The following is a 24,969-nucleotide window of genomic DNA, read 5'->3' on the forward strand; positions in this document are numbered from 1 at the left end:
GCTATTGACATTACTTAGAAAAAACTCCCTTATTTATAAGGCTATGAAATTTGGGAATGACCTTTTGCATTAAATCCTGTATGCTGAATGTATCTTTATCTGGAATGCAGTGTTTGCCTCTTCAGCAGTCAGAAAACTGTTCCAGTCCAAAAAAAACTGAAGCAAGATGATTAACTCATCTGTTCTCTCAGTTCTTTCCCTGCTAAGTGCCCAGGAGCAGAAGAATATAAAAACCTGACTGAAGTGCAGAGAGGTTGTTTTTGTTTGTTTAAATGCTGTACTTCTTCAAATATTCTGTTTCAAACAGACTATGTTAACAGTGATTTCTTTGGGATATGTGTTGCCATTGCTTGGTCTTTAATGTTTGCTGGTTTACTACTTATTACATTAAAGACTTTTCATAGTTGTAATATTGCAGAACCTTTTATTAGCAATGTCTTAGTCAAATAGGAGAGTCTGTGCTGGAAATATAATTTGTTAACTTGTTGCAAATTAGTCACCTTTCTCAAACAGATTTGGGCAAGTATGTTCTGGGGTGTGGTTGAACTCTCCCAACAAAATTCTGGTAGTGATGAGGATGTGTGTCATCTTTTTTCTTTTTTCCTTTTTTTTTTTTCTTTTCTTTTAACTTGCTGACATAGTTGTATGTGAAAAAACAACATACTGCTTTACTAAGTTGTTGTAGGCTAAAGAAGGATAACAACTTTCATGTCAGTCTCTGTTTTTCAAGGGGGAGAGGTCTCATTTCTCTCTGTAACTAAAATTGAAAAGGTGCAATTAGCACAGATAAAATATTAGCAGAAAAACAAACCTCCAACAAACACTTGTACAAATTATTTTGTGTATTTTCAAATTATGGCAGGTTATATTCAGAAAGTACTCTGGATAGAAGAAAAATATATTACTTTCTATCAGAGCTTCCATTAGCATCTGCCAGTGCTTCCAGTGGACGAACTTCTCAGTTTGCTTAGTCGTGTTTTAATCTCCAAGAATCAGCTTATACCTAACTAAGCTCCTTAAAAGAATTCTTTGCTTTTCTTTAATCACTAGTAGTTCCAAATGCAGTTATTTCCTACTTTATACTCCAAGTTCAAAACTAGACCTGGCAGGAAATGGTTTATCTTTTTTTGTAAGTTATTTATTAAAGAAATGATGCATTAGATTTCTTGCTCAACCTGCAGTATAATGGTAAAACTCTTATCTGGATTTTTAAAAATAGACTTTTCAAATATTGTATGCTCTGTTCTTTCTTTCCCATTCTCTTTTTACTGTAAAAGACATCAGTGTCATCCAGATTACTATTTATTTATTTAATTATTTTCCATCTATAACATTTTTCTACTGTTGAAAAAGGCAATTACAAAAATGTAATTCACTGGAATTCTGCAGTACTTTTAAGTTGGGAATATTTGGAACAATTAGAATGTAGGAACAGCCTGTGGAGCTTTTCTTTTTTAAAGTTTGTATTTAGCTATGTCAGAAAATGGGTTTGCGGAATTAGGGGAATAATCCTATCATATTTTAAATATTTCATATCATGTTTCTAGATATGCTCCGTGCTTCTTTTTTCTTCCTTCTCATGTGCTCTCTTCTGTAACAATGCACTAACAAGCAAAATTCAGTTCAAGTCTTTGAACATCTTCATATTTCTGTGAAATTGTAATGTTCTGTTTCAACTGTAATCATCAGCAGAAAATAATGTTCTAAGAGAGATTTCTGTTCTGTGATCTTCATTCCAGCATCATTCTTAAAATATACATCACCTTTTAGATAAAATATAGATATTGTAAAACCTGTAATTGTCATACATTTCAAGGTAATGGCTCTCTGTAATCTTGTGATAGTTTCTTCTTTTGTTAAAATTTACTGTGTGTTATTACAAGAGGTTTCAGTGAGATACTTAGTCTAACTGGAAGACAAAACATTCTGTGAACTTTAATTAGGTGACAAAATTTAATAGGATATCTAAAAGTGCTTATTATCTGGAGATTATATGTCCCTTTTATATGTGTTCCATCTATTCTCATCCATGTAATTGTGGTTGTCATACAGAAAGTTCTTTTGTCAGATCATTACCCTATATCCATTGCTTTGATTCCTGTTGTGTAGATTTGCTGCTACCAAGTGATTTACCAAGGCTGTCTTGTGGCCTTAGACAGATTTGTGAGAAACCAGAAGCATTTGCTTGTGGTTCTTCACATAGACCACTTTCATGAGGAAGTGGAGTGAAAATGAGACTTTGTAGTAGCAGAGCATAAATGTCCTTGTCTGGTCATATCGTGATATTGTACTTCGGAAATCAATAAGAAACCATGAATGTCGTTTGATTAGTGGATGATTAAAAGGATGGTTTACCTCTTTATGGATTAAATTTTGTTGTTCCAAACACTGTATAAACTACCTGGTCAATCTGTACTGTGCTAGTGGCCATTTAAATGTAGCTTGGAAGATGTATTGTCTCTAATGAATCCGGAGTGCCAGGTAACCCAGAGTTTCTATTAGGGTTACAAGTTCATCTAGTTAGCTGTAGCTTGCCAGTGCTTTGCGAATCAAAAGGTTTTGCCTAATATAATTTCTCACTCTGCTACCTATTTTAACATCTCCTTCATTCTCATTGTTCTGTCATGTCCTTTGACTTTGTACTTTCTGTCATTCTGTCTTAAAAATTCAAAATCATATATAAGAAAGGAGTCAGCACTGAAATATGGATTTTGAGGAGTATATTTTATTATTTATAAGTTTATAGCAGATACTTGGTTTTAAGTAGAGATTGCAACACAATATCAGGCAAACTATTTTTACAGGAAGTGTAATACTGGAAACCTTTTTTTCTTTTATGGGATTATGTATCTACTGTAAAATGGAAGCTACTAACACAAGGGCATACAAGAACTTTTATTGAAGGAATACTATGGTGAGTTAAGCTGTTTTATAAGCAACCAAAAGAAATCCACTGAATAGGAAAGACCAGTTTCAAGAATATCATTGACATTATATACATCTCATTCTGAGGTCTTTGAAAAATAGCGTTCTAAAGATACCCTTATGATGGTTTAGTGGTGGATTTGGCAGTGTCAGGTTTACGGTTGGACTCAGTGATCCTAAAGGTCTTTTCCAACCTAAATGATTCTGTGATATTTATTACCCTTTAAGGCATCCTTTTTAATTTTTTCTGTTTTTGCAATAGCAATTTTTTTATAAGTCCCTGTTCCTTCATTGAAAGGCTTATATAGCTTCTCACCATGTGGCTTTTAGAAAGGGGTCACTAGCAAGTTAGTGCAGATGGGTGGAACTTGTTGGAACTAGAACTACATGGTTGTAATAAGGAAAAATGTAATTCATGCCTGGCATTTAACTTTGATGAACTGTAATGGAGGTCACCTGGCTCAAATCATAGGAGCAAGAATCTGAATAAAGGGACTTCCTTGCTAAGAGTACAACTGAAAATATTAGGCGTTGTGATGTTTTATAGTGAAGAAGGTCACTGTTTTAAAAATACTGTTAACACTTCAGAAACTAAACTATTAGTGAAGTCAGTAATTTCCATATTGTTCTAGTTTTGCAGTGTATGTTTTTCTTAAACAATTTTGGAGACGATGCGATGTGAGTAATATATGTATTTTATGTTTGTTTCCCAACCCGACTAGTCAAATGTAATATAAATTTTAAGAATAAATGGTGAGCATTAGTTCTAAACCCCAAAATATCATCATTGCTTTTTTTTTCATCTCCTGTGCACTAGAAAGGTAATAGGCTTATTTAGAACTATTACAAATGAGACAGTGGTCTGTAAAGGACCAGGAACAAGCACAGGGCAGTTTGGCTTCTGAGAATATATTTGTTTCTAGTGAGATGTCATCATATGATTTAGTCCATTCAGAAACTTAAAACCAATTAACTTTGCATGCCACAAGAGAGTTTAAGCAGGAGAAGGAAATGATGCAGTTTGTCTCTATCAACAAGTTGTGCTCAGTAAACAAATATCATTGCAGTTTCATTTCAGTTTTTTCTAGCTTGTGACATGGATCCTTCTGTCCATTTTTTTACTACCTTTACAATGCTTTTTCTGTTTTGGTATGTAAATTGGGTACATAACACAGCACAGAAAGTTAGCTATAGCATACTAATGAACAGATTGCCACCTAATAGCAATCAGATACCGGGGAGAGATGGGAAAGTACAGAGTTCTAATTCTTGCTTACTTAAAGATCAGGGAAAGGAGGAAGACCATCTGTCATGCTGAGCAATGAATGGTATGTCCTAATAGAGAGAAGAAACTGGCTCCCTAAGAGCACATTTTGAACAGCAAAATGGGTGGATGTGTGGTCCCTAGACTTTGAGAAGCATTAAATCTGGGCCATTTTTTGTCACTAAACTAAAAAAAAAAAAAAAAAAAAATATTCCTTTAATTTGCAAAAATTCACTCCCTGTAATAAGTTTTGCAAATAGAAGTAGGATTATTAACAGATTGCAAGGTAAACAGAAAAGTAGGGGTAATTAAGTTTGAATGTCCTTAACCAGTTTCTTTTCCTTAACATAACTCTCCTGATAGTTTCTTATAATGCTGCTGCTCATAGAGCAAAGAGTTCACTTTGTTTTCTCATGGCAGATTATTAAAAGACTGAAAAAATGCTGAAGCACTGGAGAGAAAAAGGTTTTCTTAGTAATGATTGTATCTATTAATAGAAATAAGCTTCAAAATACACTAAACAATGCTGCAGTACATGGTATCACATTATCTTTTAAATCAATAGAAAATTTGATAAAGAATATTTTATTGGCCTAATAGTAACAAAATGTTCCTCTGTTACTGCTATTGTTATTATTACTGGTTTTCTCTAAAACTCACTTTTAATATGATTTAATTTTGAAGTATGTGTAAATTTTCTCATTGTAAGGGGGGTATTATGTTCTCTTCAAAGTGATTGTACATTTTAATGTGTCATCATGTGTGCATCAAACCCAATGTTTAGTTTGGTGTAACTAAGAAGAGATGTAATGGGATGTAACCTGTAAAACAGGTCTAAGCTGGCCTGGCAAGATTTAAAAAAAAAAAAAATTCTTCAGTAGATTTATTTGCTTGTAACTGAAAAATTGCTTGTAATTGCAATATGATATAAGGGAGAGCCGTAGGTCTCATTTCAGTAATGTAATGACTTGAAGCTCAGATCAGATTAGGGAAACTGCTTGTGTTTTGGGAGGACATAGCCTAGGAAATCTGTGTGGCAGAGGTGAGGGCTAGCTGGTTCTCTCCTTTACACGTTTATTATTTTGTCAAAAAATAAAAAATGTACTCTTCAGAACTGAGCTGAATTTCATCTGCTGATACCACAGAGTCATTTGAGGGTATTAAATTTGGTCATAATGTCTGTGTCTATAGCTACTGGGTCTATATTTTCCACGAGGCTATTTCCTTCTAGTCACTTAATCATATTTCAGTGAGAAAATACAATGTTATTTGAGGTGAAACAAAGGAACACATATAATAATGCAGACTAATTTAACTAAGATTTTTTCCTAGATAAGACTGTGAAATATGAATAATGCAACCTTACTCCATTTATTTAAATAAACCCACAACCAATTCCCTTTTTTGCTACTGCTCCTTTCATTATTTTCTAAATCAATGCATTGTCAAATACTTTTGACGTGATGCATCATCTTCCTTAAGTCAACACTAAGCATAGATTTGGTCTCCTTGGGATATCCACCCTCATCCTCAATTTAGCTAGTTTTTTCCCAGTAGCCTATTCTTCTTCCTGGTTTAACAGCTGTATGTTGCCAATGGACCAACTGTGCCATCCCATTTCCTTGCCTAGTAACTCTTGAAATTCTGCTCCTCAATAAACTTCTCCTAAAATGAACTGACTCAGCATGCATTAGCTGGCGCTGCTGAGTATTCATTTACGGAAATGCCCACGTTAACTAGCTCATGTTTCATGGAGCTCACCACAACAGATTACTTGAGGGTCAGTTTGGTGCTTTGGCTAAGGTGATGTACTGACAAACTGCTTTGTAAAGGGTATTCTCTACGGCTTGGGTGAAGAGTGAGCAGGTTCAAGACTGCTCCTGTGATGAAAAAATCTTCTTTGATAGTTATTATTTCTGTATGCAGAACTGCTTAGTTGCATCTGCCAGTGACACACCGTGGCTGCATGATCGCTCAGTTCTACACTAGAAGAACATCAGGCATGCACAGCTGAAGACAGGGAAGACTAAAGTGAGGCTGCTCTTTTAGACAGTACTCAAACTTGTCCATATTTTGAACTCAAAACTCTGGCAATGACTTAAAACAAGAATGCAAGAAGAAACAGTATGGCATAATATTCTCAGAAACTATTGTAGGCCTATGAAACAACAAGCCAGTCTTCAACAGAAGCGTTGACTAAAGGTTTTGCATCTTTCCTACACCTTCCGATACCTGGATGGGATTCTGAGTCATGCCACGTAGCTATTGACTGCTGGTGAATGGAATTAAGAAGCTTATCTGACCCTAATGGAAGATTGTTCTTGCCGTTAATCTCTCTCCTTAGGATCACTCCTCTGACTTCAAGGATTATGTGTGCAAATTAAGAGTTTTGCTTGCATGAAAAGTGATACTACTCAAAGTAAAAGGAAAGTTTGAAATTATTTAAAGCGCATTATAAACAAATGCAATGCTTTAACAAAACTTAGATCAAAATCACTGTAATAAATGACTACTTGCTGGGAGGATAGGTTTTGCGTAAATGTTGCTTGTTTCTTAAGAGTTAGGATTTGCTGATTACTTATGAAATTATGCCAACAATTTATCGCATCTAACTCCCTGCATAATAAAAACTGATACAATGCTAATATATGTAAAAAAAATATAAAACTGAAATATGTGGCATGGTAACGTGACACCTTTCTTTTGACTATTGTTGCCTGAGGCTGAGTTTTACTTTTTGAAATGACAGAAAGTTACCATGTATTTGTGTTTTGAAGCTGAAAACTGAAATTCCTGCATTTTTCAACAAAGAGAAGCCCTGGAAGTCAGCGCTCTTCAGCTTTGCATGCTGCTGGATTAGCTGCTGAGCTTTCTGTCTTTCCCTGATGTTTAGGTGTTTCGTTGTGACTGCAGACTTCTTTACTTGTGGCAATAGAGTTCTTTCTGGATAAAAAGCCAATTTAGTGATCAAAATTAGTAAACCATCTTCTATCATGATGTATCAAATGTAAATAGATCTAATCTGTAGCAAGAAAATACAATGTGATGCAAAGAAAAGGAAATTACAGAGCTCAATAAACTTGCCTGTAGTACAATTACACTATTTAGTTGAGTCAAAATAGATTTGTATGGTACCTATATGCTAGCCAAGTAAACAGAACCTGATCTTCTTTTTAATTATTTTTTAATTCTTGCAAGTTTTTTTGATGTCACGGCAGTTTCACAGATAAGTGCTAGAAGAAAATGTTCAGCCTTTTATTTTTTTAATGTTTTCTTGGTAAATAGAGCAGTGAGAGCTAATTACATTTTGATGGTGGTGCTGGTTGTGCTGACTGAGAAAAAAGGCAACATATGTGCTTGAATGGTTCTTTTTTACTAAATGTTCAACAGCAAGTTAACTTTTAACAGAGAAAGGGCAACAGGATATAGTATTTAAAAGTAAATTATGTTTCAAATGTGTGGTTCAGTGAACATTTTGTGGCCTTATGGAACAGTTCTCTGAACTGAGAATCCTGGAGACAGAAAAATGATGTATGAGAGATGGATTATGACTCCAACTATGAGTGTTAGCAAAGTCATCCTTTTTGGGTCAGATTTTTCGAGGTAAGAGATTTGTATCAGAAAACACTGAGAGAAGATTGTGCTTCTGCAGGCTTGTTATTTGTCGTATTACATTTGCCATAATCAAGTTTGACAGGCTTCTCTTTATTTTTTTCCGCAGACAATATTATTGCTGAAGATTAGTCAGATGCCTTCCATCCATTCCCTGCCTCACATTCTATGTCATGCAAGCTTTGAAATACTTAGCACATAATTTAAAAGAATGACTAATTTGGCAAGCATAATGGAAGGCACGCATACTGTCCTTCAATTGCACAAACCCATTATGGAGCTTTGTTACATCAGCTTCTATCTTCCAGAAGGCAAAGTCAGAGGATTTACTTACAGGTGCTGTTTAACTCTGGATAGAACCAGTAAACATTTCTGTAGCTGCTATCAAGTAAGACAGAGGTTACAGATACAGTTGAGAGAAAAGCCGTATGAAGACTTTGGAGATATTATTTTCAAGCAAAGTACCACAAAAGACATTCTTATTGAACTGTACAGACTAACTTTCGCAAAGGAAACACTGTTATCCAGTCTTTTGAGATCACACCATATTCTGGACTTCAACATAGGACATCAGCAGAGAAAGCGACAGGATATTTCTGGAGTCCCAAAACTTAAAGGTGACGATTACTTCAGTTTTACACATCAGCAGAAGGTCTTTCTGGATTCCACAAATAGAGACAATTTGAATCACAAAAAAATGAGGAAATATAAAAGGAAAGAGAGCTTTGAGGAGTTCAGACACTGGAAAGGGGGGAAAAAGATACATGAACAACATCTTTCTTTACTGAACGCAAAAACCAAGCAACTGGAAAATAAGAGAATGCTCCCCGCAACATTTCCTACCAAGAGTTTTCCCAGTTCCTTTTCTACCTCCAGCTGGGTAGCAGTAAAAGGTAAGGATGATTTACCAGTAGACAATAGTATACAGCCAGAAAGGTGGATAAAAGAGGGGTGCCCTCTTGAGAGCAACAAAGCTGTGAAACTGGATGCTGACTTACCAAGTTCTAGCTCAAAAGACGACGACACAGTCACAGCTGAACTAGTGGACAATGGAGAATGCATCCCTGAAGTTATGAAAGTCCAACAGGGTATTGCTTTGATAAAGTCATCTCAGGACAGTCTATCTAACACACTTGAGACATTAAGTAAATCCGCAGCTGCTAAAAGCTTGAAAAGTAGCAAGTGTACTAAGCCAGTATGCAGGGAGAAACCAGAAATCACAGTTGTTGCTGAAGTACAGGATTCAGAAGCTTGTACTAAAAAAGTTGACAAACCCCCTTCAGAGTCTTTAGCTGATTTTCACAGAGATAAAGAAACCATTCCTCCTGTTCTTACAACAGTAAATAAAGAGTTTATATCAAGAACTCATGTATACTCCATAGATGAAGCTGCTGGAGACTCTAAAAATGCTGTGCTGCAGGAAAAGGAGCAAGGCAGCTCTGGTTTGCAGTACAAAGCAGAGAGAGTGCACATTACTGATGAGTCATGCAACCTTGTGGGAGCAGTCAATAAAGCTCTTCTGAAAGTTATTCGGAGCGACAGTTTAGATGAAGCTGCAGAATGGAAGAGACTGCAACAAATTACAAGAGTAGACAGAAACCTGCCAGGCTCAATAGATGAGAAAAGAACCACGCTATCCCGGGGAAGCAACAAGCATTTATTTTTGAACCTGCCTGTAAATGAAAGTTCTGATCTTTCTCAGACAAGTAATAATCTTAAACTGGAAGAGAAAAAGCTGCATTCACCCTCATTAGTATCAGTGAGTAATGTTTTTAATAATTCATATCCGGTATCTAATATACACAAACAAATGTCACCTATTCCTTCTCCGTTATCTTCGAGACTGCCTAGCCCACAGCTGCATCATCGGATTCTCCCATTACCAACACAGAACACCGAGGGCGAATCTGTGTTCCCTGACTATGGCCATGGGAGACATGGGGCTATAAACCTCTCTCTTGGTGATCTGGAGCCACAGTTTTATCTGAAGTTTTCTGAACCTGGAGAATCGGGATTTGCCACCAGACAACGAGGCCTACATCAGAATGCAACTGCAGGGCATTTTGAAAAGCGCGCCGTACAAGAAAAATTAACTACTCAGACACAGCAGAATTTCTGTCCAGGTCAGTCCTATTTCATTTTTTAAACTAACAGTATTGGCCAGCCATGAAAGTATTGGAGTATTTTTTTAATACTAGCCTTCAGTAATAAATGGTATGCTTTCACTACTTAAGGATTGAGTGAAAAGTTGTTTTTATTTTTTTTAAACAAAAGTTACAGCCATATAAGATTTACTTTCAGATGCATTTTTATGTCAGCTTATATTCAGTCCAGTTGTTATTGAATGACCTCTTGACCAAAGCTGGTTAAATGTTTTGCTATATAAAATGAAAAAAGTTTGCGTCCTTATTTTCCTGCTTTTCCTGTGCTGTGTTCTAATCTGTCAAAATGTTATTACGAGATTTGTTATCCAAAATGTTCTTTTTAGTTTGTTTGGCTTAACTGATGAACATTGTCTGGGCAAGCTAATTTACATTGCCTTAAGTATGGGACTGGTGCTTTGACCATTTAGCTACAAGAGGTTGATGTAAATTCTGAAAACAACAAAAGGCTGGGTTTTAAAAGGACTGCATGCAGGAGTCATGATACAGTGTTATTTGAGTACAGTGCATGGGTTTATTTATAATTATATACTGTCAATATAAAAATGCATAAATATATGGAATACTGAATAACTGGTTTCTTAGCTAGAACATCAACATCTATACCCTTCATTTTTTTCTCTAGGAAACAGGAAGGCTGGAGAATCTAACCCTACAGTGGTCTAGGTGTGGTTTAGACTAGTCGCTATGTGTTAGAGGGAGGGCTGACAGTGCCAAGTGACATGATTTCACTATAAAAGGGAAAGATGCTAATTTGCAGCCTTGTCGTTTTTCCTGGAAAACAGGATAATTTTCTATAGTCTCAAATTAAAGGAAAACTGAAAAAAAAAAAAGGAAAAACCTGTTGGTAGCTGTATTTGTCAACTATTTACCTTGACTTGAGTGTCTTACATGATAAATATTCCCATTCCTACCCCTGCTTCCCTTCATAGTGCATTTAGGTTTCTTGCCTTACCTTTGGCTGATTCAGCTCACCAAAAAGGCACAAAAATATTTTTTGTTTGGTTGGTTGGTTTTGTAGGAGCTGGGGGGGATGACAGAGGGTAGTCTGCCATTTAACTACCTAAATTGCCTCTTAAGGTGGCCCAGTGATTGACTACAAGAGCTGGTGCAGGATTCATTACAAGATTCTGCAGACTAAATCATGGAGGAAGACACAGGAAAGGGGGGTTCCAAAAGGGGAGTTGTGTAGGGTTGTGAAACCATTACCTTAGCCAGAGGGTGCTGAATACTGTTTATGAGGCTTGCATTTCTGCCTGCTACTTGTACAAGCTGCTTTGGTTCACCTCAAGACTAAATCAGAGAGAGTTCCTTTTCTGGTTCCTGTTGTTCTGTGATGTCCTACCCCTCTCATTACTTCCTGTACTTTTTGGTGAGCTTGTTTAGCTCATGAAAGCAGGCAGAAAATTTCACCCCTTCATAAGACTAAAGTAGGATGCCTGATCTTTTTCTCCCTGTTTTGCATTAGTTTGCATTTTTTAATTAGTTTACCATTTAGGACTGTTGGATGTGGAACTGTACCTATTGTACTACACTCTTATACTGGTTTTGCCTGGGAGAGTTAATTTTCTTCATAGCATCTTGTACGATACTCTGTTTTGTATTTGTGATGGAACGGTGTTGGTAACACACTAATGTTCTACTTTGTGCTGAGCAGTGTTAGCACAGCATCAATGCCTTCTTATTTCTTGCCCTACCAACAAGGGCAACATTAATATAGATAGAAAATATCACTGGAACTTTCTGGAATATGTAATACTATTCTGGGGTAGGTTGTTTGTTGGTTGGTTTGTTGTTTTATTTATTTTTTTTTCATTTTCATGTATGATTGCATGCCAGCATTATCACTGGTGTGTCAGACAATCTGTAACTTTAAGGAAAAGTTTCCTGCTTTGCTGGCATATACAACACTGTAGGCATGTCTCTGGATCTAGGATAATGCAACATTCCACTTTGCTCTGCACCAGGGGTGGAGTCATACCTATTGACACAGCATTTGGAGTACCACTCTTCTATAAACTGACATAAGTAATAACTAACTGACTGTAGTGCAGTGGGATAAATCATGTATCTCCAAATTTAGACAACATAAGTGATGTTAACATTTGCAGACACAAATTTGCAGTCCTGATTTGATCCTTAGCAGATTACTCCCATGTGTGAAAAGCAAAATTCAAGACTATTGTGCAAGTTTGTCTGTAATGGGGTGCTATTGTGAAATGATTTCTTAAATCTTAATTAAATTCTTAATTAGATCTTAATTAAGTTCTTTATTGTGAGGGTGATGAGGCACTAGCACAGGTACCAGTGCAACCACAGTTTGCATTGCCTCATTCTGTGAAACATTTGGAAACTTTTATTAGCTGTGTAACTTTGTATTTGAAAAATTTCATGAATGGGTTAAAATGTTTTAGTTTATTGCTTAAATAATGAATTGGACTCATCAGACAGCTCTCCTCATAATTTCAAGTCTCTTTTCTGATTGTGTGAAATAATGATTCTTCATTCCCTTTCTCGGTAATTCGAAACTATTCCTGCAGTCAAAACTAAAACTTTTAGCTAAGGCAGAGTGCCTTTGTTTCTGTACTTCTACTCTTTCTGCAAGTTCAGTTTCTTTACAGCAGATATTTGTGGCACAAATCTCCTAGTTTCACTGCATAAAGTTCTATCAGTAATTCACTTGAAAGTACACTTCTCTGGATCTTCCTGTTGAAGTGCAACTGCTGGCCCTGGGAACAGGTCACAGCTTTTATCTGGGCAAGTTAATAGTTAACTGGGAAGAATTTATAGTTCCGCAATAATTATTTAGCAGTTTTCTCTGTAAGTGGGACTGGGAATTAACATTCCTATATTTGCATTTAATAGTTCTGTTTGAATTATCAAAATTGTAAGTAAAAGCTTTAGAACAAATTAAGACTTTTGAGAAATAAAATGTTCAGCTTCAAACAGCAAAAAAAATCAAAAAAGTATAAACACCACAGTTTCTCGTAAAAAGACATTTATTAAATCCTCAAAACCATACTTCCTTTTCTACTGTAACATAAAATAAATTATGGTTTTATAACCTTGGAGAAGTCAAGCTTGCTTTTGAAATGAACCTCAGTATATCTGAAATTGTTTTGAGGAAAGATTTTCTGAGACCTTTTAGTTTCTGACTGTGCTTCTCTCTCAAGTTGTCCACAGTGGTAGAGAAAAATAGGAAGAAAATTTTCAGACCTGTTTTGTACAGAATAACACCAATATGCTGTTTTAATAAGTATTATCTGAAAGAGGAGGAAGAAAAGTTATATTTTTAGCAGTTACTGAAGTGAATTTATTCAGAGCAGGAAATTTAATAAGTATCTTTGGTTATGACGTAGCCTCTGTGACTTAGGGCAAGTCAGGCAAGACATCTGATTATTCCACGACAATGACTGGTGACTGTGCTTTGAGTCAGGATGAGACTGGGATGGGCCATCCACCACACTTCATTTTGTATTTTGGTGCTGCTGTGGAAGAAGAATAAAACCTGGCAAGGGGATGGTGAAAGCAAGAAAGAGAACAAATGAAGAGAATGGTGTTACCCTGCCTCCTCTGCCAATGAAGATTGCGCCTTTTTTGGTATTTAGTAGTTCTGAAAAAAGAACACAGCCAACAGACACAGAAATCCAAAATGAGCAGGATTACAGATTAAAAAAAAATGAAACGAATGGGAGATAACCAGTATCTGAAGAGAGCCTACATGGATGCTGGGGAGGGACTCTTCATCAGGGACTGTAGTGACAGGACAAGGGGTAATGGGTTAAAACTTAAACAGGGGAAGTTCAGGCTTGATTTAAGGAAGAAGTTCTCTACTGTGAGGGTGGTGAGGCACTGGAACAGGTTGCCCAAGGAAGCTGTGAATGCTCCTGGCAGTGTTCAGTGCCAGGCTGGATGGAATCTTGGGTGACATGGTTAAGTGTGAGGTGTCCCTGCCTTTGTCAGGGGGATTGGAACTAGATGATCTTAAGGTCTTTTCCAACCCTAACTATTCTATGATTCTATGATAGAACTGAGTGAATAAGTCTTGTGCAAGGTAAAATGGCTGAGCCTATGGCACTGAAAGGAACAGGTCCATTCTTGTCTTCCCTTCTCCCAGCAGAGGCCTCCTCTCTCACTATGCCCCCTCTTCTTTGATTCAGATCACTAAGCTAGTTGAAAACTGAGCTGCTAAGGAAGGAGGTGATTAGCTTTTGCTGGTTTAGTGAGCTGAAGAGCTCACTAGTGATCTGATGAAAACCAAAGCTAGGCTGAGGGAGGACATGAAAGTGTGCTGCCAGGAGGTAGAAATGAAAAATGAGCAAGACCAGCCCTGCTTGCATCCAAAGCCTCAGTTGCATCCCAAAACTGAAAGCCAGGAGAAAATAACAGAAGTTGATGTGAGTGGGAGATAAGACGTGGATGAAGTTGGATGAGCATGCAGAGACATTGTGATCTTTTAAGCGAGTGGTATTAGCAGTGAAGCATGAAGAACAAGAGAGGGTGGACAATTAAGAAAAGGGAACTCCAGTGGGCTGGGTGCGGAGTGTGGCCTTGGCTAGGATAGAGAATAGGAGTGGAGTATCACAAAACAAGTGGAGCATGGCAGATTAGAGATAAGAGGTTTTGTTGTTGTTAGTTGGTTGGTTTGGTTTTTGGGGGGGGTTCTTTTTGGTTTTTGTTTTTGTGGGAAAATGTGCAAAAGGATCTGTAACCAGTAGAATGTACATCATGGATGTAAACCAAACAGTCTTGCTGATGATCCATGAAGTCAGTGTGTAATACCAGATGAAATTCTGGAGATGTAGAGAAGAGAAGGGAGAAAGAAAAAGAAAGATGAGGTAATAGGTTTTGGTTTTAAAGCTGTAGAAGTTATAATTATGGAATCATAGAATGGTTTAGGTTGGAAGGGACCTTAGAGAACATATATTTGCAACCCCCCGGCGTTAGCAACACCCCCCATTAGACTAGGTAGCTCAAGGCCCTGTCCAGCCTGGCCTTGAACACTGCCAGGGTTGCTGCATCCACAACTTCTCTGGGCAACCTGTTCAGTGCCTCACCACCCTCATATAGTGAGGAATTTTTTCCTAATGGCTAATCTAAACCTCCCTCCTGTCAGCTGAAGGTGTCTTAACTGCTGGAAGAGTTTGGTGAATGCAATTCTTCAGATTATTTCTCAAATAATTTTCTTTAATTTACTATTAAGATACACACCCAAATGTTTCTTGTAACACATTCTGTATGTAATTGTAATTTCATCTATCCCTGCTGATGATTTAGATGGAGAATGTTGTTTGCTTGTTTTGCTGCCAATGAGAGTTTTGTGGCACCAATTCACCTTCTGTTAGAAAGAATTGAAAATGATCATTCTGGCAATTTTGTGAGGTTGTAAAAAATTTGCACTGCTGTTTGAAAACATGGCAACTGCTAATGGCTATCACTGGTAGATCCTTTTTATAGTCTTCAAATATAAGTACTTCAGCCTATAAAGGACTGTTAATAATGTGCATAAATATGTGAATAAGTATTATTGTTAATTGGTCCAAAATCATCAAACCTTGTATTTTAGTCCTCAAAGGCTTTGAAGGGAATGAAAAGCACAAAATGATATTTTTATTTCAGTACTTCACTTGCTGGTGGCTGGAGGAACAGTTTTCATAAATGTGCTCTGAGGGCTGCCCTACTCCTTATAGCTTTTAACTGTCAGTTGAAACTGGGTTTTCACATGTTTCCTGTGTTCCTCTTTGTTTGCTGTGTAAACATAGCTAACTTGCACATGAACAAGAATACTCAGATTCAACAAATATAGACGTTATATAGTCCTAGTTCTACACATCTGTTTAAATTTCTAGCTTTAAAGTAGCAGGTTGAAGCATCCATGTGAAAAACCTTAGGTTTGAATTTGTTTGGATATATTTTCACTTACCACAAGCACTTAATCTATCACAGTTGCTAGAGCTAGAAGACTTCTCATTGAAAAATGGGATACAGGCAATGTTTTATTCTAGATATTTAATGAAGGTAGCAAAAATAATTAAAGTTACTATTTTAAATTTATTTTGTCTTTTCCCTATTTAACTAACTCTTTAAGCTGAAAAAGGGCAAATAAAGTCAGTTAAGAGAAATTCAATAACATGACCTTATGATGTGTTCCTGAACAATGGTTTTAGAAAATGAAGTTTCATATAAACAAAACTCTGTTTGAAGGCTCTTAGAACAGGAGGCAGATGATATTATATTGTTTTTGATGTTCCTTTTATAAGGAAGAGAAAGGTTTATAAATATATTCTCTAATTGAAGTGGTTCAGGGAATTGCTAATTAGCATTTTAAAAGCACTGCAGTGTTCTGTCCATAACAAGTATGCACTTCATGAGGTAAGTCTGCATGTAGATCACATGGAAGCATGATGCGTAGTTTCTCACAGGTAATTCACATGAAAGCAGTATGTATGAGTGTGTTGCTTCACTAAAAGCAGCTTATTCAGAGTGCGTGTTCTTTGAAGATGCTATGGAGTTCAGAATTGAGCAGCAAGGGAAAGAACAGAATTACCAAGAGAAAAAAAAAAATAGAATCACAGAATCTCAGAATCATTTAGGTTGAAAATCTTAGATCATCTAGTCCAACCCTCTGCTCAAGCAGGGTTGCCTAAAGCAAGCTGCCCAGGCCAGCTTCCAGTAGGGTTTTGAATTTCTCTAAGGATGGGTAACTGAATAACCTCTCCAGGCAATGTGTGTCAATGTTCGGTCACTCTGATGGTGAAAGAGTTTTTTCTCATGTTTACGTGGAATTACATACATTTTAATTTGTGCCCATGATACTGTTGGCTTGCTTTTTTTTTTTTTTTTTTTTTTTTGTGGCTCATGTTCAACTTGGTGGCCACCAGGACCCCAAGGTCTTTTTCTGCAAAGCTACTTTCTAGCCAGTTGGCCCCCAGCACGTACTGGTGCCTGGGGTTGTTGCTCCCCAGGTGCAGGAATTTGCACTTCCTCATTCTGAACTTCATGAGGTTCGTGTTATCCCAGCCTGTTGAAGTCCCTCTTGTGTATCAGCCACTCCTCCCAGTTTGTCTTATCAGCAGACTTGCTAAGGATGCACTCTGCCCCATTGTCCGGGACAGCATAAAGTTGTTGAACAGTACTGGCTTCAGTATTGTGTCCTGGGATACACCACTAGTTTGTTGCCTAGTTTCAACCACTAGTTTCAACAGGAATTAGTTCCACTGATCACGAACTTCCTGGCCTGGTAGGTCAGCCAGTCTTTAATCCTTTTCCATGTCCGCTTATCTAACACATACTTTGTCAGCTTGTCTGTGATGATGTTATGGGAGACAGCATCAAAGGCTTTACTAAAGTAAACAACATCACCATTCTCAGCTCATCCACCAAGCTAATCACCTCATTGTATAAGGCAGTGAGGTTGATCAAGCATAATTTCTCCTTTGTAAATCCATGCTGACTACTCCAGATCACCTTCTTGTCCTTCATGTATTTAAAAATGCATCCCAGGAGGATTTTTTTCATCACCTTCCTAGGGACTGAGGTGAGAATGACAGGCCTGTAGTTCCTTGGATCTTCCTTTTTGAAGAGAAGAGTGGTATTTGCTCTCTTCCAGTCTCTGCTAATTGCCATGACCATTCAAAGATAATACAGAGTGGACACATAATGATAAAGGCGAGCTCCCACTGCACATTTGGGTGTAACCTGTTTGGTCCCATGGTCCCATGGATTTGTGTACAACCAGTTTATTTAAATGCCCCCTAACCTAGTGCTCTTCCATCAAGGGTAAGTATTCCTTGCTACAGTTTCCCTCTGAACTCAGGAGCCTGGGATTCCTGAAGACAGGTTTTACTGGTAAAGACTAAGGTGAAGAAGTCATTGGTATGTTTGGTCTTCTCTATGTCATTTGTCCCCAGTTACCCTCCTCCATTCATCAATTATTTAGATGATAATTTTTCATGGTTTTTCAAACTTAAATAATTTTATCACAGGTTTTTTTCTAAACAAAGATCCAGCTGATAAGTGCATGAAATTTATAAGGTTAATTATGATACTGATGTTCAAAAGTTTGGAATTCAAACTTGGATCATATAAATCCTGTCAATCTTTTTTAATTATTTAAAGTTATTGCCTTCCTTTTCTGAATATGAAATGATTCTGTAGATTAGAGTCTGGATCTACAATAATGAAATTTTATGTTAAATCTGTTAGTGACTTAACAGAACAAGTGTGCTATACATACTTGCGGGGTAGCAATTATGAGCTCTATTTTCCCTCAGTGTTTTTCCTGTGCATTATCATCTCTGCAAAATTCAGTTACCGTGTCGGTGTTGTCAATGTCATTAACTTTTATTTGGAACTTTTTTTCCCCCCAGTTTAAAATCTCAGTGGGTCTTTAATATCTTGTGGTAATTATTTTACCAAAAGACTCAGTATGGCTAAAAGGAGGTAATTATTTATGAGATCTTTCCAGATACTGGCTTTCTGAATCATCCTGACTGCTATTTGTAAGAGAGATACTTTCTTTGATATGGATTTCTATTGCTCCTTCTGTAGACAATTGCAGACTGTATCTAAAAATTTCCAGTAAAGTCTGCATGACCTTTCTAGATATGTAGTCTTGCAAAGTTTGCTAATAATATGTCTAACTAAAATCACAGTCTGTATATAGCTCTTTAATGGTTCATAGTTTTCCTGTTACATTCTCTGCAGTCACTCATCATACAGTGTATTACGATTTCCTTCATGGACATCATTGACATCATAAGACTCGATTGAGTCTTATGACACATGGTAAAGGTAAAAGATCATTGATACTTCTTTCCAGTGAAGTCAAAATCTTTTTCATTGTACTGTAAAAAAATATAAGGCAATGCTGCATTGAAACTGTAGATTTATAGCAGTTTGAAATGAATGTAGACAGAACTGGAAGTTCATTATGAGTCTGAGTTAAAAAGACCCTCTGAAGACTGACCTTGATAGATGCTGTGAACAAATAGCTCCTGTTTTAGCTGAATGAGTTCCCAGCATGATGCACTTAAGCAACAGTTATATTTTCATCTCTCTTTGTAACATGTGACTCTTCAGTCAAAGGCAATCAGTGAGAGGAAACCAAGTGAATTAAATTGGAATGAAAAACCAGAGGCAGCTTAATGTTTTATGCTGATCATAGATTAACAATTTTCTGTTTCATGGGAAGGGGAAAAGGCCAAAACATTCACTCTGGTTACAGTTTGTGCACGCAGTTTAAAAGACTTACTGTAATGAAATGGGCTTTTTTTTATCAGTGTAAGAAGAATTTCTTGAAGTGACATACTGACATAATGTGGAAGTTGTGATTTCTTAAATCTGTATGTATGCTGTTGGCTATTTAAAACAAGTCAATAGAAATGGTTCAGCTGACATTTTTTTTGATGTATCAGGATGATTTAAAAGTTGAGATCAAGTTAAAGTCTTTACCTCTGTAAGTATTAATTAATAATGTATATAGGTTTTTTTAAAAGCTATAATAGCTACTTTTTGGTATTTTGTCTCTGAAAAGGTGATGTTGCACCAAATCCAACTTGTAAAGGTGGTAAAAAATTCTGCATATCCCCTGCTAAAAACGTATCTTAACATGTACGCAGTGAAGATTAATCAAGATGCAAGTTCTGTGTTTCTAGTATACCTTATCAGTAAATAATTTTGAATAATATCTCATTATTTGGATATGAAATTAAATATACAATAATACATTTAAATGATACTTATCAGTATTATTTATGAGTTATAGCATTAAAATACTGCACCTAGTATCTTAATGATGTATTTAATTTTATGTGTCAGAGGAATTTTTCTTTGGGATTAGATTATGATTACTCTTACATTTAGATTACAGAGGCCTCTCATTTGCTTTGAGTGTTTAGGATTTTCCAGAGCAGTGTCAGAGATCTCTTCAGGGTTGTGTGTTACGTTGCTGAGATCAGTGAGGTGAAAATAGGACAGAGAAAACTTGGAGAACTGTGGGATGTGTTTTAGAGGAGACATTTTAAAGGCTGAGTGAAATTACTCTCTATGAGAACAAGAGGTGAGTAAGGAAGGAAATATAAAGAATTCACAGTCCCTCACCAGAGTGACATTCTCTTCATAGTGCCACTTGTAGGGTCCTGTTTGATAGCACTTTTGATGCTTTGTAATACTCTACCTTTTTCTACATTTATGTTTTGAAAGTGTGAAAATGAAAAGTGCTGTTTTTTCCATCAGGTTTCTTGTTACAATGGAGACGTATATGGGAGACTTTTGTATTTTGAATACAATGAAGTTCTCTGAAATTCTCCTGAGTGATCACGTTTCTTTGCTATCAGTACACAATTTAATGATTTTGCCTTGGATAATTCTAAACTACAAGGTTTAAGAATATAACTGATGAATGGTTTAGCTAACGTGTGACCATGTTTACACTCACTTCTCTTTAGTATGTTGGAAAATTAAGGTGGAAACACTTTGAGTGTGCTAGAAAAGACTGACTTATGGAGAAAGGCATTCTGAGATTTTATTCCGTAACTTCTTCAGTGATTTCTGTATTTGTATGTCTACCTTATGAGTAGAAAATATTTCCTGATTGCTGTCCCCTGTAAATTGGAACCCTTTACTTCACCAAACCTCACTAAATATTTATGAACAGAAGAAAAAACAATTCTTAATATATGTACAAACTCAAGTAGATTGGTTCTTGTTCTCTTAAGCTTCAGTGTTTCTGTTACAGAAACACCAGTAAAAATAACAAAACTGTAGTACCCGGAACTCTGGTGTATAACAAGTTACTACTTCTATGAATGTATGATTTATATGAATATCATTATTTTTGAGGGGGAAGTTGCATAAAGGGTAAATCTGGTTGTTCCTTTTACCCCCTACCACTTCCCCTTTTTCAGCAGCTAGGCTCACAGCCTGACCAGCCCTGGGAGGCCCTGCCAGCTGGAGGAGCACACACACCCTTGGTTCCCAACCTGCTCTCAACAGCTCTAGTTGTTATTATCTGCAAAATACCAGGTGCTTCTGGGCAACCTAAGATGTTAATCAGGCTTACCCCATATACATAATGTGTATGTGGGATCTGGATCATATTGTCAGTGTGTTTATAACAAATAGCTTGATTTCCATGTCCAGAGAAACTGAACACTACAACCATTAAGGCAGATTTGTCTAAAAGCTGCAGAATTTTCTTGAGCATGTTATGGTAAATTAGGAATATTAGTCAACAAAAGTAATTCCAAGTTCTTTAGGCAATTACTAAAAAATTGCTTCTTTTATGTAGCAGGGAAGTCCCTTGGCTAGCAATTTGTTAACATATACTTGAGTCCAATAGTTAATGTTGTTATAAAAGTGAAATCTAAAGCTTTGTTTAGTTCTTTAGAGTGAGTAGAAGTTTAGGTTTTTTATTTCCTGTGTTAATTTTATTTAATTTAAGTCATATATAATCTATATATGTGTAAAGCTGTTAGCATTGAGCCAGTTCATCTCATAGTAATTAGAATCCAGAGGTTATTTTCTCTTAAGTTTCTTCTGGAGTATATATTCCTGTCAGTAATATCATTGTCAATACACTGTAAACTTGAACAAATGTTCATTGATTTCTGAATCTTCAAAATGAGATTTGTTTTGTCTTAACTGTAGTAGTTAAGTATGAAAAATGTATTGAAAACATGTTTTTGAAATAAAAACGATCACATTTTGGAGAGTATATATTTCTAAATAAATGCATATTAAAATGTAGTTAGTTAGGTCTAAATTTCAAATAGCCATTACAGTTTAAATTGAACATGTATCTGATAGGTATACTAATTTGTGCCAGTAATATATATATATATCCTACATATAGAAAGGTAGTAGCCTTCTGAAAATTATGTACTAGAATAGTAAAACCCAATTAATACACCAAGAACATGGCTGTTAATACATATATGCATAGGCAGCATAGTCTTGTATAAGACCTAAGTATTGATTTTTGACGCTTTTGTACCCTAATTTCTTCTCATATGCTTCTTTTGTGTGATATGGACCTAATAATGTTTGTATTAGTTTACTAAAACAGGTTATTCTTTAAATCTGAGACACAGTGAAACTACAGTTTTAAGTATTATGTCTAAGATAAATACCACCATATAAATTCCCAGGAATGGTTTTCACCTTTCATTCTTGGGATTAATTTGTATTCCATTTCTGCACTTACTTATGCAACTTATACCTAATTATGAAAAAATGAAAGCTGTCACCCAGAGCTGGGAAGAAAAATGTTAGCACATACTTCTTCAGTTTTTAATTTTAGAAAAGAATCTCTTACTTTTAGCATTCAGTGTTCTATCTTGTCATCTAATTTATAATCTGAGGCAGTGTTCCATTTCAATATTTTCTTATATTTTTCCAAGTTATGAAAAAAAAAAAAATCATAACTTTGTTGCTTAGTTTGACAGTCTTAATCCATCCTGAGGGTATTTTTCTAGCATATGGATTAGCAAAAGAGGCCAAACCTAATTGGTCTAAGCAGCCATCTTTTTCATCTCATCAGGCGTTGGATGTTTGGCTTGTCCAGGCTTTTTCATCAACATGGTTGGATAACTTTTAAACTATTTCACCTGTCAATCTAGACAAGAGATTTGTTTCCATTCTATTCAGATTCTGGTGCCAGTAAGATCTTCAAGTTTAAAGTGTTTGCTCAAAGGTTAGCAGAAAATGGGTGATAGTTTGAAGCTATTACAGATTTCCAGGATGACATGAATTTAGGGAGCGGTATCTCATTTGTTAAAGATATGCTGCATGCTAGTAAGTCCAGCGAGATTACTTTGTTCTGTAACAGCTCCAAAATGAAATGGGTTTTATCCAGAACAGGCAGAAGTCTGGGTTTTGGTTTTTTTTTCCTGTCTTCCATGATATTTCTGACCATACTCATTTACTTTCAAGTCTTACTTTTTCCCCCCTCCGTGTAATTGTATTTTAGTTGGGATAATGTAGATGTTTTGTATGAAAGTAGTCATGTAGGGTGTGTTTGCATTGCATGTCTGGTCCATGCTAGCAACCCACACTGCTTTTGCAGTTTGGCCTATGAGACTCAATGGAGTTTAAAGAGTAGCTTGAGCTTCAACAAGCCTTTCATACTTAGAGTTGCTAGGTCTGCACAGACCTCATGCATCTACCAAAATCTTCACGGCAGGGCTGGCATTACACAGCTTCTCTCACTCTAATGAGTTACAGTCATTCCACCCTTGTGGCACAGAGCAAGGATCTTAAGCTTTCTTCATGTGGGTTAGGTGTGACTATAGGTTCAAAGGAGATTTTGGGCTACAAACAAGGCTGTGACATAGCCTGGGCTTGAGTAATAATGCAGATGGTCAATGAGACAGAGCATAAAAGCAGGTTCAGTTAACTTTGTAAGGTAAGTTGCAGCTCTGTCATCAGAGGGTTGAGGTCTCTTATGTGTAACTCTCATTGAAATTGATATTAAATGTGCAAATTGGGATGACAGCTGGGTGTTCCAGCGGAACAAATGAAAGGTTTCTTGGAATTCAGGTCTGCTTTAGCAGCCTTGGCTGCTAAAAACAACATCTAATGATACTAATATTTAAACAGTCACGGCTTTGAATAGTCACAGAAATGTTTCCACCCATCCTTCTGGTGATGTGGTCATAAACCAGGTGTATAGCATACCGCTTTGCTTTCTTACTCGGCAATCATCCTTACTACACTTCCGCAGCCTGTTTGCACCTCTGCTTTATTCCTATTACTTTTCTCCTTCACGAGACACTTTCATACCTGTACCTTTTGAAAGAAGAAAGCTCATACTTTGTTTATTCACAAGAAACGATCTCTGCTTGCTGTTTGGATACCCTGGGCAACTACCTGTAAGACCATTTTACAAATTAAAGGAAAGAATTCTGAATTACTGTTACCTCCTTATTCCACAAGATCTTTAGGATGGGTGCAAAAGTTTGCAGAATGAAAAAACACAGTTTTAGGTGCCCTAGGGTGTCTGAGGCACAGGCACAGAGTTAGCAAATCTGATCCAGAATTTTCCACACCTTTTGGACTGGGATAAATTAATTTTAGCATCTAAGGTTCATTTAGGCAACTGAATCCAAATAATTGTATGTAAATTATGTGACAGCTTTTTATTTATTTTTATTGTTGTTAATTTTCATCAAGCAAAACTAATCAAAATTGTATTTATTCCTTCAGGGAAAAAATATATAAAAAACCCCAAACCCAGCCCATATCTGGATTTTTGTCTAGAATCTCACCATACATTCTGGCAATTTGTAGTCTGTTCATTGTTCTAAAAATTGAACTCCAGTTCTGCATGCTTTCTTCTGTGAACTACCTGTATTTCTGAATTACATTTCTAATTAAGTATACTTTTGTCATTGTCTTTGTATCAGTGTATTAAGGCACTTCATTTGAATTTTAACCATAAAACTTAACAGACTATACTGGTTTTTTGCTGTTTTTTATGGTTCTCAGTCCACTGAAACAGCATCCCCTTTTTTAAAACCTAGTAGGAAATTTGACCAAGTGAAACGAATATAGTTCCTGGTGACACAAGTATAGGGCTCAGGAGCTGTTCTTGGCTCACAAGTATAGGACAAACCTTAGAGATCTATGGCCAAGGTGCAGAATTTACATAACAGGTTTACTGTTACAACAGAACTGTGAGCAACAGAACTAAAAGAAAGTCACGCCTCTCATTTGGTTCCTTTGGCATCTACATGTTGAAGATGAAAGAATTTTAAAATATAAAGTATTCCTTTTGTATGAATCAGGAATATGACCAAAAGCATTTTGCTGTCACATTCACATAGTGGTATGCTTTAGCATGGCGTTTGTTATCACTGTGGCTTGAAAGAGAAAAACACCCTTTTCAAGAAGAGTATTGAATACACGCCTAACTTGAAGCAAGACTGAGATTAAGTATGTGCTTATAATTGATTTAAATAGGAATGCTTTCCGAAACAAAATTATATGCTACGTGGCTAACAATTG

The 24,969-nt window shown here is 36.4% G+C and overlaps 1 protein-coding gene across 4 annotated transcripts in view; it reads left to right on the top strand.

The window, feature by feature from the left end:
* FMN1 (formin 1) overlaps nucleotides 1-24,969 on the top strand; it is a 187,904-nt gene that overhangs the window by 5,482 nt on the left and 157,453 nt on the right. For all 4 annotated transcript variants that reach the window (XM_057420082.1, XM_057420085.1, XM_057420084.1 and 1 more), the window contains exon 2: nucleotides 7,911-9,924. In XM_057420082.1, coding sequence (XP_057276065.1) covers nucleotides 8,013-9,924 — 1,912 coding nt within the window. In that variant the 5' untranslated portion in view covers nucleotides 7,911-8,012. The remainder of the gene's footprint in view (nucleotides 1-7,910; nucleotides 9,925-24,969) is intronic.

Source organism: Pezoporus wallicus, unplaced genomic scaffold (genome assembly GCF_028554395.1).
Source record: "Pezoporus wallicus isolate ANWC-B61680 ecotype Strahan unplaced genomic scaffold, APGP_CSIRO_Pwel_v1 contig_5418, whole genome shotgun sequence".
NCBI lineage: Eukaryota > Metazoa > Chordata > Aves > Psittaciformes > Psittacidae > Pezoporus > Pezoporus wallicus.